This window comes from Aquila chrysaetos, assembly GCF_900496995.4.
Source record: "Aquila chrysaetos chrysaetos chromosome W unlocalized genomic scaffold, bAquChr1.4 W_unloc_3, whole genome shotgun sequence".
Classification (NCBI taxonomy): domain Eukaryota; kingdom Metazoa; phylum Chordata; class Aves; order Accipitriformes; family Accipitridae; genus Aquila; species Aquila chrysaetos.
The window spans coordinates 3,144,809-3,162,498 of record NW_024470323.1 but is presented as its reverse complement, the minus strand read 5'-3'; the positions used below and the strand labels follow the sequence as shown (position 1 = coordinate 3,162,498).

The 17,690-nt window shown below is 43.5% G+C and overlaps 1 protein-coding gene across 20 annotated transcripts in view; it reads right to left on the bottom strand.

Moving 5' to 3' along the window:
• LOC115337142 (sorting nexin-18) overlaps window positions 1-17,690 on the bottom strand; it is a 55,094-nt gene that overhangs the window by 25,049 nt on the left and 12,355 nt on the right. Inside the window, exons 2-3 of one of the 20 annotated variants that reach the window (XR_005931812.1) lie at window positions 8,326-8,486; window positions 6,205-6,219 (exon numbers count right to left, since the gene is read on the bottom strand). The exons of 16 other annotated variants lie outside the window; for them this stretch is intronic. Coding sequence is in view for 1 of the 4 variants with exons in the window: in XM_041121579.1 (XP_040977513.1) it covers window positions 3,938-3,972 (35 nt within the window). In the remaining 3 variants the exon portion in view is untranslated. Of the gene's footprint in view, window positions 1-2,079; window positions 3,973-6,204; window positions 6,220-8,325; window positions 8,487-17,690 lie in introns of those variants that run through there. 3 more of the 20 variants (XR_005931811.1, XR_005931810.1, XM_041121579.1) reach the window with 3 other exon arrangements.

Here is a 17,690-nt window from a genome sequence, read left to right as displayed (position 1 = left end):
CCTTCTAATTCCAAGCTATTAGCCCCATTGTCCCAGCATCGGAGAAGCCAGGTGATAATATGCTCACCTATACGGCGGCCAAAATCTTTTCGCATATCCCACAGCTCACTCAAGGATAGGGACCGGGTTATTACCTCTGGTTCTGCCTCTTCCTCCTGTTCCCGTGATGACCCTGGTTCACCTTCATCCTTTGCTAAGCGAGCTGATTTTTTTGAATATTTCTTTTTCTGTATGGGGGCAACTGATACTGGTGCAGGTTGATCCGCTGGTTCAGTTGCAGTATCGCTCGCCGGGTTTTGGATAACCGCAGCATCTGTCGCCAAGGTTTGGGTAGCAGCAGTGCTCGTCGCTGGGGCTGGAGGGACCTCAGTGCCCGTTGCCAAGGTTTGGGTAGCTGCTGTGCTCGCTGCCGCGGCTGGAGGGGCTGCAGTGCCTGTTGCTGAGGTTTGGGTAGCCACAGTTCTCGTTGCCAGGGCTGGAGGGGTTGCGGTGCCTGTCACCAAGGTCTGGGTGGCCGCAATGCTCGTCGCCGGGGCTGGAGGGGCCGCAACGCCCATTGCCGGGGTTTGGGTGACCGCAGTGCTCATCGTTTTGTTGCTAGGTCCAGAGACCTTCTCTTCCCCTTGAGGCTGCTGAGTTGTGTCAAACAGGGCTCGATAGGCATGGGCCAGGCCCCAGCACGTTGCAGTGATTTGTATCTCTCTGGAGCTGCCGGGGTGACAGCATACCTTTTCCAAATATTTTACTAGTTCTTCTGGATTCTGCACTTGTTCAGGGGTGAATTTCCAAAACACTGGAGGTGCCCACTGTTCTAGGTACTTGCCCATACTACCTCCCACACCCTGCCACTCATAATTATCCAGCCTCGGGGCAGACCTCTGGGTGATCTTCTTAAATAGTTGTTTAACCTTAAACAAGAGCTGAAACACATTCAGGAGCATGCTAATTCCTAGCAGTAGGGCTAGGACCGTGCTGGTATCAACATCCCAAGGGTATTCAAATTTTTCAAAATTCCCAAACACCATTGTAACTGGACTGAAGGAGAAAGGAGAGGGGAAGAAAGGTATCCCACTCATAGACTGGTTTTCCAAGGAGGAAAGGTAAATGGTATAATTATTAATAGTTTCCCACAGATGGCTCCCACAGTATAAAGGTGACAATGCTGAGTGCAAATACCGGATTAATCCCACAACTGATGACTTTATCATACCATAAACCAGTGTTATACAATACATCAAAGCAAAAACCTTAATCCACCTCCCACGGATGATAAGCAGCAGAAGAGGGACTACATACAGCAAGCGAGGTGATACATAACAGAACTTTAAAAACCAGAGCAACAACTCTAAGAACACATAAATCAATATAATGACCAGCGACTATTAGACCAATATAATGAATGCTTATAACAAATTTGTTTTAACGAGCTCTGGTCAGGTTTGTCGTTATCTCAACCCTTCGTGCCCCACATTGGGCGCCAAAATGGACTGTCGTGGTTTAACCCCAGCCAGCAACTAAGCACCACGCAGCCGCTCACTCACTCCCCCCCCACCCAGTGGGATGGGGGAGAAAATCGGGAAAAGAAGCAAAACCCGTGGGTTGAGATAAGAACGGTTTAATAGAACAGAAAAGAAGAAACGAATAATGATAATGATAATGATAACACTAATAAAATGACAACAGCAATAATGAAAGGATTGGAATGTACAAATGATGCGCAGTGCAATTGCTCACCACCCACCGACCGACACCCAGCTAGTCCCCCGAGCGGCCATTCCCCGCCCCCACTTCCCAGTTCCTATACTGGATGGGACGTCACATGGTATGGAATACCCCGTTGGCCACTTTGGGTCAGCTGCCCTGGCTGTGTCCTGTGCCAACTTCTTGTGCCCCTCCAGCTTTCTCGCTGGCTGGGCATGAGAAGCTGAAAAATCCTTGACATTAGTCTAAACACTACTAGCAGCAACTGAAAACATCAGTGTTATCAACATTCTTCACATACTGAACTCAAAACATAGCACCGTACCAGCTACTAGGAAGACAGTTAACTCTATCCCAGCTGAAACTAGGACAGACATGTACCAACACTGGTTGCCCCTCCATTCCTATTGCCTGTCTCAAGGGAGCTTGTATAACAGGACGCTGTCCCCTTGTTCTCCTGGAGACTGGACTAAAATGTTCTTCGTTATCACCATCATCTCTACCATTGCTACCACTACTACTATCATGTGATCTCCCTCTTTCAGTCCTTCTTTCTACATTCATCGAGTCCCCCTTCAAAACCAACATTTGCACATCCTCAGCCTCCCCACCGTCTTTAATACACTTCTCTCCACATTCCTTGTCTCCATTCTTTTTTCTTTTTCTTTCTATTAACACTTTCTGCTAATACATATATCCCATCAGCATCTTCCATCAAGAATTTACATTTTTTACGAGTTTCACAATGATATCTCAGAACAAAAAACAAATCAACATATGCAACTTCATCCCACTTGTCTATTCTTCTACAGAACAACATCAATTGTAAATTAGTTTAATGATCCATTTTCTGGCCATTTTTCTCCACCATCCAATTCATACATCGGCCACCATTGTGCACAATAAGCTTTTAATTTATCTTTCTTTAGGGGATCCCCTCCAAACTTTTTCCAATTTTTCAAGATGCATCCTAAGGGAGTACACAGGGGTACTTCGGTAGAAGCAGCCACACCCATATTATACTGATGTCCAACACCCTGTTGGACTAAGATTCCTCTATTTAAACTCTGTTGCAGGCCTTTTCCTGGCGCATCTTATGCAGAGCAATACCGAGCCACTCTGAAAGCAGCTAACCGATGTCCGACCCCTGTTGGACTAGGAATCTCTTTTAAACTCTGTTGTGGGCCTTTCTGGGTGCGTCTTATGCAGGGAAAGTCTAGACTTATGCAGAAAAAAAAAAAAGCAGCTACTCACCTCCGTAGTCCCTTGCCTCCTTTCAAATATCTCGTATCAGCATTGCACCGTTGCATTGCCAGTCGTCCATCCGCAGAGAGGAACCAGTGGATTCCCCAATCAAAAGGTCGGTGCATGCTGGAGTCCTTCCCGGTCCCATCTCCCATCCAGAACAGCAGGACAATCTGGGTAAGGCTTAAAATGGCTGTCCCATCTGGGTCGCCAGAAACTGTTGTCCCATAGGCGGGGTTCAGTACCCGGTGTGCAATAAGCCAATCTTACACACAGAGCCAAGATATTTGTTTATTTCATGTCTGCGCAGAGATGGGTGCCAGGTGGTGACTCCACAAAGCTGGCACACCACACCAAAGAACTGCAACATATTTATTCTGTTACATGATCAGTAAAAACCCGCCTAAATTTACATTCATCAGTTAGTAGTCACCCTCTCATCTACTATTGGTCAGTTATATTTAAATTAGCATGCATGTTCCTTGCAGGTGGGGGGGGGCAAGTTCTTCCAGCCTTGAATTGAGTCGGTGGTCGCGATCTCCCCCTGCCACCTCTACCTTTCCCTTAGTTCATGCTTCTTCAGCAGTCATCCGGCCTTCCCAGTGCCTTCTGGGGCAGGATGTTTCCTTTTATCAGTCTTTAGTTCCCTCTCCAAGGGCATAGTCATTAGCAAAGCATGCATAGTTTATACAAAGTAATCAGGCTTGCATAGTGAAGCTATGGAGTACTGGTCCTCCTTAAAGGACAACGCATCATGTTTAACCCTAAATTGCACCACAGCTAGGCCGTAACTCAAACATATGACTACAGCTCCACACCTTCCCTGTCCCCACGGCCCACCAGCGTGGTGGCTAAAAGCTTGGCACCAGCTGCTACAGCTGATTTGACGTCAACATCTTCAGCCTGGCCCAAAAAAACACCACCGAAAAATCTTTTCCACACACAGTAGTGCCAGCAGCAGGACCGTGCCAGAAGATCTGTATTTTCTCCTTCAAGGAATGAGGAATTTGTGAGGCAGGGCACAATCTGAAAAATATTGAATCCCCTCTTCTGTAAAAAGGATGCTGCTTTCAGTAAAAAAAAAATGAGCTTAGCAAAAATTTTCTCTGTGTTCTGTTGGCATAGCAGGAATCCATGCAAGGCTGTGAAAAACTGAAATTTGGGACTTACTGGAAGCCAGGTGGAGCTGGTTAAATAAACATGACAACTCTTCAGTTGTGATGTGGGAAACAGCTTTAGATGTTATTTCTAGAATGACCAAATGGGAGGAAAAATACTAAATTTACAGCATCAGCAGCTGAAAGCATAACTAAGTTCTGGAGCATATATAATCTTCAAATTATTTTACATCAATATAAAAAAATACATTACCAAACACTAAACCCCTCTAGACTAGACATATTATGCATTATGCATTTTTTGCCATTAAAAAAAAATAAAATTATAATTAGGGAAAGGAATCCAAGGGGAAAACTTGCAGCCATTAATACTACTCTCTTAATGCATATAGATTCATACTGGTCCTATACTGGAATTTCCTTTAAAACCTAGGCAGACTACAACTGGAGATCAGCAATGTATGACAAGAGCTTATACATATGCTTAAGAACAAACTTGCTTGTTTTTTTGAAGTGCCTCTAAATGAAGTGTTGAATTATTAGTGAAACAATTAACCTTAAAATAACTTTATTGAGGGAAAATTTTAGCTTATTTTAGGACAAAGTGATGCCTTGAACAAAGGCGGGAGAAGGAAAATTTTACTGTATCACTGTACTAACGAACTTTTGCTTGCTTGAAAACTTCAAAATTTTGGTATGTACTAATTTGATAAGAAAAACCTTGATCTTTGTCAATGGTATGTGCTGGAGGCGCCAACAGACAGGAGGCATCGGGCCTGATGTGCCTTGGGCCTTGATGATAAGCTTTGAGTTCTGCTGAGTTTTGTAATTAAAACTTGCCAAGGCCAGTTAACTAGGAGAAAGAGATGACCCACACTGCGCGTGACCAAAGGGTGAACACTGTGTAAATGATAATATGAATATGTATGACTGGAATAATATAAATTTTGCTTGCTGTAGGTAACGGTGCGCACAATAGGTGGAGTGATCCCCTGTGCACCCAGCGCTGCAATAAAGAATGCCTGCTTTCTAAAACTCCAAAATCGAGTCTTAGAGAGTTTCTTTGACCGGCTTCTTCAGTAACAAAAGAACCTTCCCAAAGCACACATAAAAAAAGCCAATGTGCTTTATTTTAAAAAGCAAACGATCATTTGTTCTAAAATGTAATTTTTAATTTGTTCAGTATCTACTGAAGTTTGCAAGACTTCGTTTAGTAAATCTTAGAAAAAAGTGGTTTTAGCTTGCACAGCTTTGCAAACAGCATTACTAACAATAACGTACCACATTTCATCTCAAATTTTCTCAAAACACTTTTCCATAGCCTACAGCCCTTATATTTGAATCTACATGAGCAAAACTCTAAGCCAGAGGAGAGATTCATTGATGTCAAGGGTGCAATGATCCATGCAGGTTTCCAATAGTCAAAGGGGGGGAGGAGGACAGGGTGAGGGAAGAGGGGAGAAGAGAGCAGCCCCTTATGTGCACCCCTGCTTGAAAACAAGGGTCTTGCTCAGAGATGCCTGAGTGGAAGACAGGGCCGGTGGTAACCCCTATTGCTTCCCAGCCCGCAACTGCTAACTGGTCTCACCCCAGGCCGTACACCATGAACACCCTCCCTCCCCCATCCTCACTAATCTATTCATCACCCTCAGCACCTAATCTAGCACCTTCCAGCTCCTGCTGCCGCCCCTTGCAGGCTGTTGAGGCTGAGCAAGCCCCCTCTGGCCTAAGTACACCTGCAGAAGCATCTCCTGGTTTCAGAATTTAAAGACGTGAACATCAAGTATTGGTTTGGACAATCCAAAAAACCAAGATGTATTTCAAAACAAAAGCAGAATTATGGCAGCCCTAGAAAAGGCTAACACACATTTTAGGGAAAAGAAACAGGAGTCACCTCCTAATGCATATTAGGCTCAAGGAAACCTCCTGCTGAATACACATCTGGGATAAATATCCACCAATGCACTGTTCCCAGAGGGATGGAATACATTAAAAAATTCTTTTTTTTTTTTTTTTTTTTTTTTTTTTAGCTCCAGCTCTACAGATTCTGTAAAGACTTGCCCATACATTTAAAGCTTCTGGTCCGATGAAAAGACCTTCTCTCAGGAGATCGTGTTCCAGTGATCAGGACTAGCTTTCAAACAGCGAAGAGGGCCTGGATCAAAGACACTGCAAAAAGCTGTGCTACATCTATTTCTGTTCTTAAAGGTGGGGAAAAGCAGATGGAATGCTGTTTTTCATTGCCCAAAGACTGATGTTAAACAGACAGTGGTGCTCACTGAATGCTGCTAAGGGCTTAAGAGAAACTCGCAGGTTTCAGTGCTTGTTTTGAAGTATGAGATTAGACAACGCAAGATGAAATAAAACCACATTTAACAAGGGACATTTATAATAATGTGCTAGTGAGACGGGGAACCAAAAGAACCTTAGTAGATATAGTAGATATATGAATGTAGATAGGAATTGTTTAATAATTATCTAGCTTATAATGAAGTTAAAGAAATTTCAATAGAGGTAGACGTGGCCCAAGAGGATGAGAAGTGGTGCTTAATGTTTGCATTGTTGGCCCAAGGGGATGAGAATGTGACGGTCGGACAAATTATAGTCAATGTCTCAAACATTCGTTAAAGAACTTTGGTGGAGAAAATGGCCTCTGTAAAAATGCTGGAGTTTTGTGAACAGGACAATGTGGCCGGAGGAGAGGGCCCCCCGGAGGATGGGACTGTGCTTCTATCTTAAGCGGTCATGCCAGCAGAAAAAGAGAGGCAACTCTGCGATGAACCCCCCCCCCCAAAGCTCTCCGACCGATTCCAGAGAACCCCGGGAATGGGACTGCGCATGTCGAGACCATCGACTAACACGCTATAAAAGAAGGGAGAACAAGTTCTCAGCGCGCGCCCTCCGGAACTGGATCTCTACGCTGGCTGGACCAACGCTGGACCCAGGACTGGTGAAACCCTTTCCTTCTCTCTTTCTTTCTTTCTTTCTCTCTTTCTCTCCCTCCCTCTTTTTCTTCTCTCTTTTCCACAGTCCCTACACCTCATCCTTTTAAACATAAACCGTTGACCAAGTCTGAGACTAGGAGTGGATCTAGCCGCCCCTGGGCTCCTCTCTGAGAAGGAGTCCAGAAAGCAAGGGGGTCTGCTCTGAACCTCGTGACTCAACGGGAGGGCTCTCCTTCTGACACAGTTTCATGTTCCCTTTTCCATTTCATTTTTCTATACTTCCCTTCTCTTCTCAAACAGCGGCTTAACGACATGTTGCAAGGTTCATATTGATAAGTTCACTTGTACTTGGGCAAGGTTATCTAGGTTGAATAAATGTTGATTGTTGTTTGAACTCCCCTGGTGTCGTTTCACCTTAATTCTGACAAAGGAAATCCACGAACCTGAGTCGCTCCAACTCTGGGACGCGACAGAGAAGTGATGCTTAATGTTTGCATTGTTGAGGCTGACTGGGACAGGAGATAGTCCCTGATAAGAAGCAGCAGTGACTCCAAGAACCAGCCAAGACCGACCTTGTGATTTGGACAAATGCCAAGGGACAACTGAGTCTGCGCAGGGACAGAAGGTTAAGAGTTCACCATGAAGAAGACATACAGCCTTCATCTTCACGACCACCAGACGACCACCATAAGGAGGCACTGCGCAAGCGCAGTTGAGAGGAGACTATGGAAATGGCTTCCTAGAGCTAATTTTAATATGAAGCGGGGATAGGTCATGCCTATGTATAGGCGTATTGCGAAACTCTATGTATATGTAACACTTGACTGTATAAATTTAAAGTGAACTGCCAAGTCAGGCGCGCACGACTTTGGTGGGACTACCCCCCGTGCTGCCCAGTGCTGAATAAACATACCTACTTTACAATCTCACTGATTGTAGAGTCCGTTTCCGCACATCACTAGCAGCCAAGAAGACAGGGACAACATAAAATTCCTGCTAGAAATAAATACTTCCAAGTCGTGAAACACACAATACAAACAGCAACTTAAATAGGTGCTGAGGAGTTATCAGGAAAAAAAGAAGTGCATTGAGTCAGTAAGCTGGACATGCAAACATGAGGTTGCAATGAGGCAGGAAAATGCAAATACATTCAGGAAAATTAAATAAAAAAAATTCCTGAACCTGAGAGCACTCAGGTTTGGGTCAAGCAATATATTTTCCCATCACCTGCAGTTTTTTACACTAATAAATGCTTTGAGATTGTGGGAACAGTTAACTAAGGGTGGGTTTGAATCCGTACTTGAGCTTGTACTTACTTCCCCTCACACACTATACATATGCATATATACATGTAAACCCATGCTGATGTATATGTGTCTCCAAGCTCTCCAATTGCATGGTATGATCAGCCTACCAGCAGCCAGCCCTACACTGGTTCTTCATGCTTAGCATACATGACATCAGCCCAAATTGCTGCCTGCAATGTAACCAGAAGGAAAAAGTTTCAGGGCTCAGCTCATGAAGACTGCAATCAAAACTGCTTTTCACTCAACTCCTTTGTCTCACTTGAAGCTAGGTCTCCCCCACACCTGCCAGCATGGGCGATCAGAAGCTGAAGAAGAGCAGTACCTGCTACAGGTGCACCATCTTCCCACTGCCCCATCTCCACCTCTCCTCAAAGTACCTGAACATCAGCTTTGGAGTTTTGCATACAGCAGTCAGGAGTGAAACTTCAGCTGTGTCTTTAGTTACTAATCCAAATAAAGACAAGCCTAGAGAAAGGGAATTCTTTAGGGCAGGAGCCCTTTTTTGCTCTTTATTTGTACAGTGTTTAGTACAGTGGACATCTGTTCCACATCTGGGCTTGCTTGATTCTTAAAAAACACAAGCAGTAATTAATGATATGCTTCATAACTGTATCACTCTTTTCTGAAAAACATCTAAGAAACTGCTGTAACAGCAAGGATTTAACTGCATACAGTAATATTGCATATGGGATGAAACACAAAGAAGCATCGGCTCAACATTGCTAGAATGCAGCACTAAGTATCTGTTGAAGTCAGGGAGGTCTGCAATTCATAGTCACTCTCAGGAACGTGTATCATCCATTAAGTCACCAATATATCAATGTCTTCAGTATCTCAGTCCAAAATACTGAACTTAAAAACTCACCCAGCTTATAGGAGCCAACACATTAATTTTTTAGATCCTATATAATTGTAATGCCTTTATCACTGCAGTTATTCAAATGTTTCTTTCACTTTAGTGATTAATTATGCTAAAACAGAGCAAAGAAATTTATTTCACTAGTGAGATAACAGTTTACATGTATGTCAGTTATGATTAATACAACACTTTCTTTCAGCAAATACCCACGTTCTTGTTACTCTATGTAATGAACGGGTTAACTTTGTTCATGAAATCCCATGTGGAGGTAGGGATATTCTTCACTTATCTAAGACCATGAGTACCGATGATTAGCATATGTAGAGAGACATTTACAGAGCATGAATGGGACTTGAGTCACCTAAAGAACAGCTGAGGAAGACTTGGGCCTTCATCCCAACAACCACCAGAAGGCAAATTACGACCACTTAACACCTGATGGCACAAGATACCGAAGATACCAGCCAGCCAGTCACGTATCAGGGACTAAAAAGACTGTATAAATAAAGAGGCTCTTCCCCTGTTTGGGTGCGAGCTTGTGGCGGAGCACTGTCTCCCCGGCCGCCCAGCGCTGTTTTGCTCTTTTATCGCTTGCTAATAAATTTGATCTTTTATTTAATACAAATTGGCTCCTCCAATTTGTCACGAGCGTCTATAACAAACTTGGTGCTGTGACTCAGATCCAGGTTCTTTGGTGCGGACCCTTTCAAGCGGGGAGGCGCCCTATCCCCGGATAGCCCCGTCTTGAAGAGGTGCCGCCGCCATACCCTGGACCCACGAACCCCTCTAAATTACGATAACTGAGCAAAAGAACCTGCAGGACCCCTTAAATTTTGTGCACGAAGACCAAACGAAGACCCCGGGAGCGGGTGAGTATATAAAGCGTGAGCCGTTTGGTTGGGGTGGTTATCCCGAGGTGCGAGTGTGTGAGAGGTCTCTCTGAGATCACGCGAGTGCGGACCCTCCAGTAGTGCAGTTCTCGTAGCCCGCAAGGGAGCGAGTCACGACCGAGGGGAAGTGAGTGTGTGTGTGGATAAAGGCACCTCGGAAGATGGGACAGAGGAAAAGCAAGCCCTCTGGACCCATGGGGATGGGGAAGGGAAATAAGTTACCAGACATACCCCCGGACAGTCCCCTAGGCCTGATGTTAAGATATCGGGACAGTTCACCAAGGAGAAAGGATAGGTCTAAGGAAAAAGATGATTAGTTATTGTATTGAGATTTGGGGTGGAAAACCTCTCAGCAATCCTCATGTACTCTGGCCTGTGTTCAGGTCCTCTGAGGATTGGGTGTGTCAACAATTAAATATATGGGTAAACAATAAGAGACCACCAGCCAGCCCAGAGGAAAGTGAATATGCTGCCTTATGGATTTCCCAATCCTGGGAAATGTCATTCCTCTTTGCCTTAAGGGAAAACAGACCAGATAAACCTCGAAAAGATGCTGAGGACCCCCTTTGGCCCCCTCCCTATGCTCCTCCTCCTCAGGACCCACTCCAAGGCCAGGAAATAGCCCAGGCCCAGGAAGGGTCAGATTCGGAACCTAATTCCTCAACCCCGACACCCCCTCCCAGAAGGTCTGCACGTAATAGAATAATACGAAGAAAGGAAAGATTGTTCCTTCTTCGGGAAATGTTGGTGCCTGGTGGGGATGGACAGGGGGGACCGGGAACGGGGTATGTGGCAGTCCCCCTTAATACAGGGGATGTAAGAAAATTTAAGAAGGAAATGGGGAATCTGTTAGATGATCCCCTGGGGGTAGCCGAAAGGTTGGATCAATTCTTGGGACTGAATTTGTACACGTGGGATGAATTACAGTCTATCCTGGGCATATTATTTACCGTAGAAGAAAGGGACGAGATTAGAGGGGCTGGGATGAGACTGTGGGACCAGCAACATCAGGCTGGCCTGGCGGCGGATCAAAAATGGCCCTTAAATAGGCCAAACTGGAATAATCAAGATCTGGCTCACAGGAAAAAGATGAGACCCCAACGGAATGGCTTGATTGAACCATTTGAGGTGGTTATTAAGAACCCTGAGATTCCAGTGAGAGTTAAACAATATCCCTTATCTAAGGAAGGGAGAAGGGGACTAAAACCTAAGATTAAAAGACTATTGGGAAAGGGGGTACTCAAACCCTGCATGTCCCCTTTTAATACCCCGATTTTACCAGTAAAAAAATCCGATGGTAGCTATCGGTTGGTGCATGACCTAAGAGAAATCAATAAACGGACTGTCAGCCGGTTCCCAGTAGTGACAAACCCACACACCCTGTTGAGTCAATTGGAGCCCGAAAACCAATGGTATAGTGTAATAGATCTTAAGGATGCATTCTGGTCATGCCTTCTTAAGGAGGAATGTAGAGATTATTTTGCCTTTGAGTGGGAAGACCCAGACACTCATAGGAAACAGCAGTTAAGGTGGACTGTACTTCCCCAAGGGTTCACGGAATCCCCAAACTTATTTGGACAAGCCCTGGAACGGATTCTACGGGAATACCGGTTGCAAGATGGGGTCGTGCTAATACAGTATGTGGATGACTTATTGTTGGCAGGAGAGGATCAAGAGACAGTCAGAAAAGAAAGCATAGGGTTGTTAAATTTTTTGAGCCTTCAAGGCCTCAAGATATCACGGTCAAAACTACAGTTTGTGGAAAAGGAGGTAAAATATTTAGGACACTGGATAAGCAAGGGGACTAAGAAGTTAGACCCCGAACGAGTAAATGGAATTTTATCACTGAAAGCCCCAAGGAGTAAACGACAGATTAGACAATTGTTGGGGCTATTTGGGTATTGTAAGCAGTGGATTGAAAACTTTAGTGCGAAAGCACGATTTTTGTATCAAAAGTTAACTATGGATGGGTTGCTTAAATGGACCCTGGAGGATGAAGAGAGATTAGAGGGTCTCAAGGGCGATCTAGTTAACACCCCTGTCTTGAGTCTGCCTGATGTGAAAAGACCCTTTTATTTATTTGTGGCCACTGAGGAGGGGACAGCATACGGGGTTTTGACCCAGGAGTGGACAGGAAAAAAGAAACCCGTGGGATACATTTCCAAATTATTAGACCCCCTCAGTAGAAGGTGGCCCACCTGTTTACAAGCAGTTGTTGCTGTAGCCCTGATAGTGGAAGAAGCAAATAAGATAACGTTTGGAAGTGAATTAAGGGTGTTCTCCCCTTATAATCGAGGGGTTCTCCAACAAAAAGCTGAAAAATGGATCACCGATGCTAGGCTTTTAAAATATGAGGGGATCCTAATCCATTCCCCTAAATTGGAGATCGGAACAACGAACTTGCAAAATCCGGCGCAATTTTTATATGGGGGTCCTGAAGAAGAATTAACACATAATTGCCTTCAGACCATTGAAGAACAAACAAAAATTAGGCTAGATCTAGAAGAGGTAGAATTGGGGAAGGGAGAAAAGTTATTCGCTGATGGGTCATCTCGAATAATAACAGGGAAAAGGAAATCAGGACAAGCAATAAGAGGGCCCAAGCGAATAACTGTGATACATGTTAAGGGACACCAAAGAGGAACAACCCCTGAAATTCAGTGAAGCCAGGTGATATGGTATTAATAAGAGCCTGGAAAGAATCCTCTCTCACTCCTAGGTGGGAGGGGCCCTTTCTTGTTTTACTTACCACAGAAACTGCTGTCCGAACTGCAGAACGAGGATGGACTCATGCAAGCAGGATCAAAGGACCAATTCGGAGTTCTCATTGGGAGGCGACCAGAGACCCTGACAGCTTGAAAATCAAATTCCGAAGAAAAGTGGAGGAGTGAGACTGTCTTTTGTAAAAATCCTCACTGTATATGTTATCTTTATATGTTACAGGTGTAAACTTTGTAGAGAAAAGTGGTGGACACATTGCTCCTATGGGTATTCCCCTAGTGACATTTGCCACGAATGTTATAATTACGAACAGGAATTAATTGAGCAAACATTATGTATGGGAATATCAACTGGAAAAATTATAAAAGACTCCAAAGAATGGTGAGATATTTTTGCTAAAGGCATAAACCCTGAGAGGTGTTGTCTTTATGTAAATGAGTTATGCCCAACGAAGGCTGAAATAGTGCAAGTATCCCGCAGACGAACAGTAGTCAGAGTGGGGTGGGGAGCTTGGGAAGTGAAGGATACAAACTGGGACGCATATAAGTCAAAACAAAGTAAATATAAAGGAGGTTCCCCTGAAAAATACGACTGCTGCCGAGAAGATGGTACACCTCGCTGCTCTAAGCAACAGAGTAGGCAGAGAAGAGGGCAGAGACGTACTGCTGTGGGGATTAAGGTTGATGAACTACCTCCAGAGAAGGCTCACGGAGCCTCTTGACTTATTACTCCCAAATAAAACGTCCTCAGAGCTTCCCCAAAGTCTCCCATCTCTCACCAGGGATGAAGACAAAAATCAAAATGATTATCAGCACCCTCGGAATACCTGTCGCAAGGGTAAAGGGACACCACTTTTCTCAAACTTGAGATTAAGCACTTGGATGATAGGACTGTTACTAATGCTAATAGAGACAACCCAAGGCAAAGGGAACCCCCACCAACCTTACAAATAGACGCTCTATAGGTGGGAGGATCAAAAGATGCTACAGCAAGTAATTGCTGCCGGGGCCCCAAGCTTTAATCAATCCTTATGTCAAATCATACCCAGGAACCCATGTCTACATAACTTAGGCTTTTAGTTTTGTCCCAGTTCTAACCCTGGAAAGGGGTATTGCAACCATCCCGACTCTTACTATTGTGCTTATTGGGGTTGCAAAACTATAGCTTCTGATTGGATTCCTAGGGGAGGTCCAGATAAATTCCTATCTGTAAGGTGGGGGCCTCATGGATGTACACCTGCTTCACATGGTTGGGATGGAAGCCAAACAACTATGGAGTGGAAATTGCCCATATATTTATATTAATGCAACCAACCTGAAAGATCCTGCTTGGTTAACCGAGAGAACATGGGGAGTCAGACTTTGAAAACCAGGCGCAGATTAAGGGGGAATAATTACGATAAGGAAAGAGCTGGTGCCATATGAACCCTCTGGTGTAAGACCAAATTCAGTCGTAACAGAGGAAGATGATAATAACAATATTGTACAGACTACTACTATCTTACAAGTAACTGTAATACCTAAGCTTATTTACCATCCCGAAGATTTTGTTTATGACTATCAAACTACTCAAGCCCATCACATACAAAAACGTGAGCCCTTGACAGCCCTCACGGTAGCAACCCCCATAGCAGTCGGAGCTGCTGGAGCTGGTACAGGAATAACCTCCCTCGTACAACAAAATCAAGAATTTCAATCCTTAAGAATAGCAGTCAACGAAGATTTGGCTAGGATAGAAAAAGCCATGACAGCCCTAGAACAGTCTGTTAGGTCTTTATCAGAAGTAGTATTACAAAACAGACGGGGCTTAGACCTAATGTTCATGCAGCAGGGGGGGTTATGTGCAGCCCTACGGGAAGAGTGTTGTGTATATGTTGACCATACTGGAGTAGTTAGAGATACAATGGCCAAGCTACGGGAGGGGTTAGAAAAACAGAAAAAAAGACAGGGAAGCACAACAGAGCTGGTATGAGTCTATGTTTAATTATTCACCCTGGTTAACCACCCTATTGTCAACTATTACAGGACCCCTTATCTTGTTGATCTTATTTTTGACTTTTGGGCCATGCATTTTTAATAAGTTGATCGCTATTGTTAAAGGGTGCTTAGAAGCTGCACACTTAATGCTGTTACGAAAACAATATGAACAAATAGAGGATGAAGGAATTAATCCTATCCTCGGGCGGACAAAAGAAGTATTAGATCGATTTAATGAACAAAATCAGGATAAAATAGAAAAGGGGGGATTGTAATGAACGGGTTAACTTTGTTCATGAAATCCCATGTGGAGGTAGGGATATTCTTCACTTAGATAAGACCATGAGTACCGATGATTAGCATATGTAGAGAGACGTTTACAGAGCATGAATGGGACTTGAGTCACCTAAAGAACAGCTGAGGAAGACTTCTGCCTTCATCCCAACAACCACCAGAAGGCAAATTACGACCACTTAACACCTGATGGCACAAGATACCGAAGATACCAGCCAGCCAGTCACGTATCAGGGACTAAAAAGACTGTATAAATAAAGAGGCTCTTCCCCTGTTTGGGTGCGAGCTTGTGGCGGAGCACTGTCTCCCCGGCTGCCCAGCGCTGTTTTGCTCTTTTATCGCTTGCTAATAAATTTGATCTTTTATTTAATACAAATTGGCTCCTCCAATTTGTCACGAGCGTCTATAACACTCTATACCTTGAGTTAAAGAATTATTGCAAAATAACTGCAAAGGGAATGAAAGAAGACACAGGAGACAAAAAAGTTAGTCTTGTGGTTCTCCTTCATATATTACAAAGAACATTATTTTCTGAAATATATTTTTAATGGAGCTGGGGGAGGGAGGGAGAGTGAAGCAGTGAGCTGGGTGCCAGCCCAACAATATGTGTAGCTCCCCACGTGACAGCTCTTTGCCTTTCCCCAGCTGGCTTCGTCACTGCCAGGAGGGAGGCGAGCACGGGCTGGCACACCACCAGGCCGCTGGTAGTGCTACAGGTGAGAAGCAGTAACTATGCCTTCAAAAGACTGATTAACAAATAAGAAGGGGGTGATAGTTTAAAGAAACAAAACTAAAACATGAGAAGTGTGGTATGTTTGCTATTCAAGGACTGTTTAGATTATGTGTACTCAAGGTAAAGCTCAGCTAGTTTAAGATTCTGCTTACAATAAAGGATGCTTCAAGACTCACAGACTTGCTAATTAAGGACAACGAGGGGGTGGCAAGAGAAACAAAGACCCTGGTGTCCTCAGATGACAGCAAGACCATAAAAGGACAAAAGGAGTAGGGGTATTCTTCCCCAAAGGACCACCGAAGATCACCAGAGACCCCAGCATAGGTGTAGAAGACTCTGGGATGACTGTTCAAGAGAAAAACGTCATGCTTGCTCAACATAATGAATATGCAATAGTTAGGCAGAACATATGTATTAGATAGGCGTGGTGTTTTAACTGTAGTGTACAAATATGGACTGAAAACCTCAATACATGTGCTCGATTTGTGGAAATCTTCCACCTTGCACCCTGCACAGAATAAAGCAATGTCTCCTCTCTAAACATACTTTGTGTGTTTTGGGAGTTACTTCCTGATCAGGTAACAATGGAAACATGGCACCAGGCCACGAGCTGCTCCAAGCACAAATCCGTACTTATTCTATTTGTAAACCCTATTCGTAAATTATACTGAAAAAACCAACAGCCATAAAAATGGCAGAATGGAAAAGTTCTATTTTCCATAATGAAAGTTAGAAATATAAAAATAAAATATATCAAATTTGAACTACTTTAGTATTACGGGGGGGGTGTATAGATATGTGAAAATGGCTATAATGCTTTTAGAATCTACAGCCTAACAACAGTTAAAACCAGTGAGGTTTATTTTTTAGTATTTCATTGTCCATTGCTCAAAAAAAAACCCCAGAATAAAATACTACTATCCTATAAATCTAGGCTCATAAATTACAGTACTCTGCTAACGTCTAGGTTAACATTGACTGCAGGATTATTAATGTTAGACAGAATTATTTGTTCTTCCAGTTACCCAGTCGCAAAGCTCATTGAAAGCTATCACCCAGAGATGCATTCTTCAGTTCAAAATGAAATCACCTTCTAATCTACACAGTTCAGAGATCACACAAAAATAAAACAGTCTTTGCTAGAGATTTCAGAAACTTGATTCATTTTAATCTTATCTGGTGGTTTTAACATCTACATTGATTCAATTAATATATAACCAATTAATGATGGTGTTAGAATGCAGTGTCAAATATCACTCAGTTTTAAAGAGCTACCAGTGTTAATGGACACAATACATGTCTAACTAACCTTTTTTCTTTTTTTTAAATAATGCCATATTTAAGACCTGATTAGACTCATTGTGCATACATCTGCAAGTTGGTGTACACATGCATAGGAAGAGCATACATGGCTAATTTATTTATGCAGATCTACAAGGACTGTAATCATACCTGTGCATGTTCAGAGTCTCCAAAATGTTCATGCTACTGAAAAATATTTAAATTATCACATTGGTAATGTGCATTTCAGCTCTAGAGTCCCCCAGAGGAATCTACAAATTTTGGTCTGCAGCACCTCCAGTACGAATGTTTCACTGGGCCACGTTACACCACACTGCTATGCAAGCAACAAGCCATAGTTTGCCCTTGAAATAATTGATAATAGGAGGTGAGAGCAAGATGGCAAAATAAATGAAATAAACACTAGAGAATTACCTGTCTATTGCACCTACTGCCATGCATAACCCCATTAACAAAACAAAAAAAGCCCATACTGCTAGGTAACCGCATGTAAAAATTGTGCAAAATCGGATGGAAGTTTTCCATTCAAATCTTGAATGCAGTGATGTCCTAGTTTCAGCTGGGACTTTAAAACTAACGTATCTTCAGATGTATTGTAC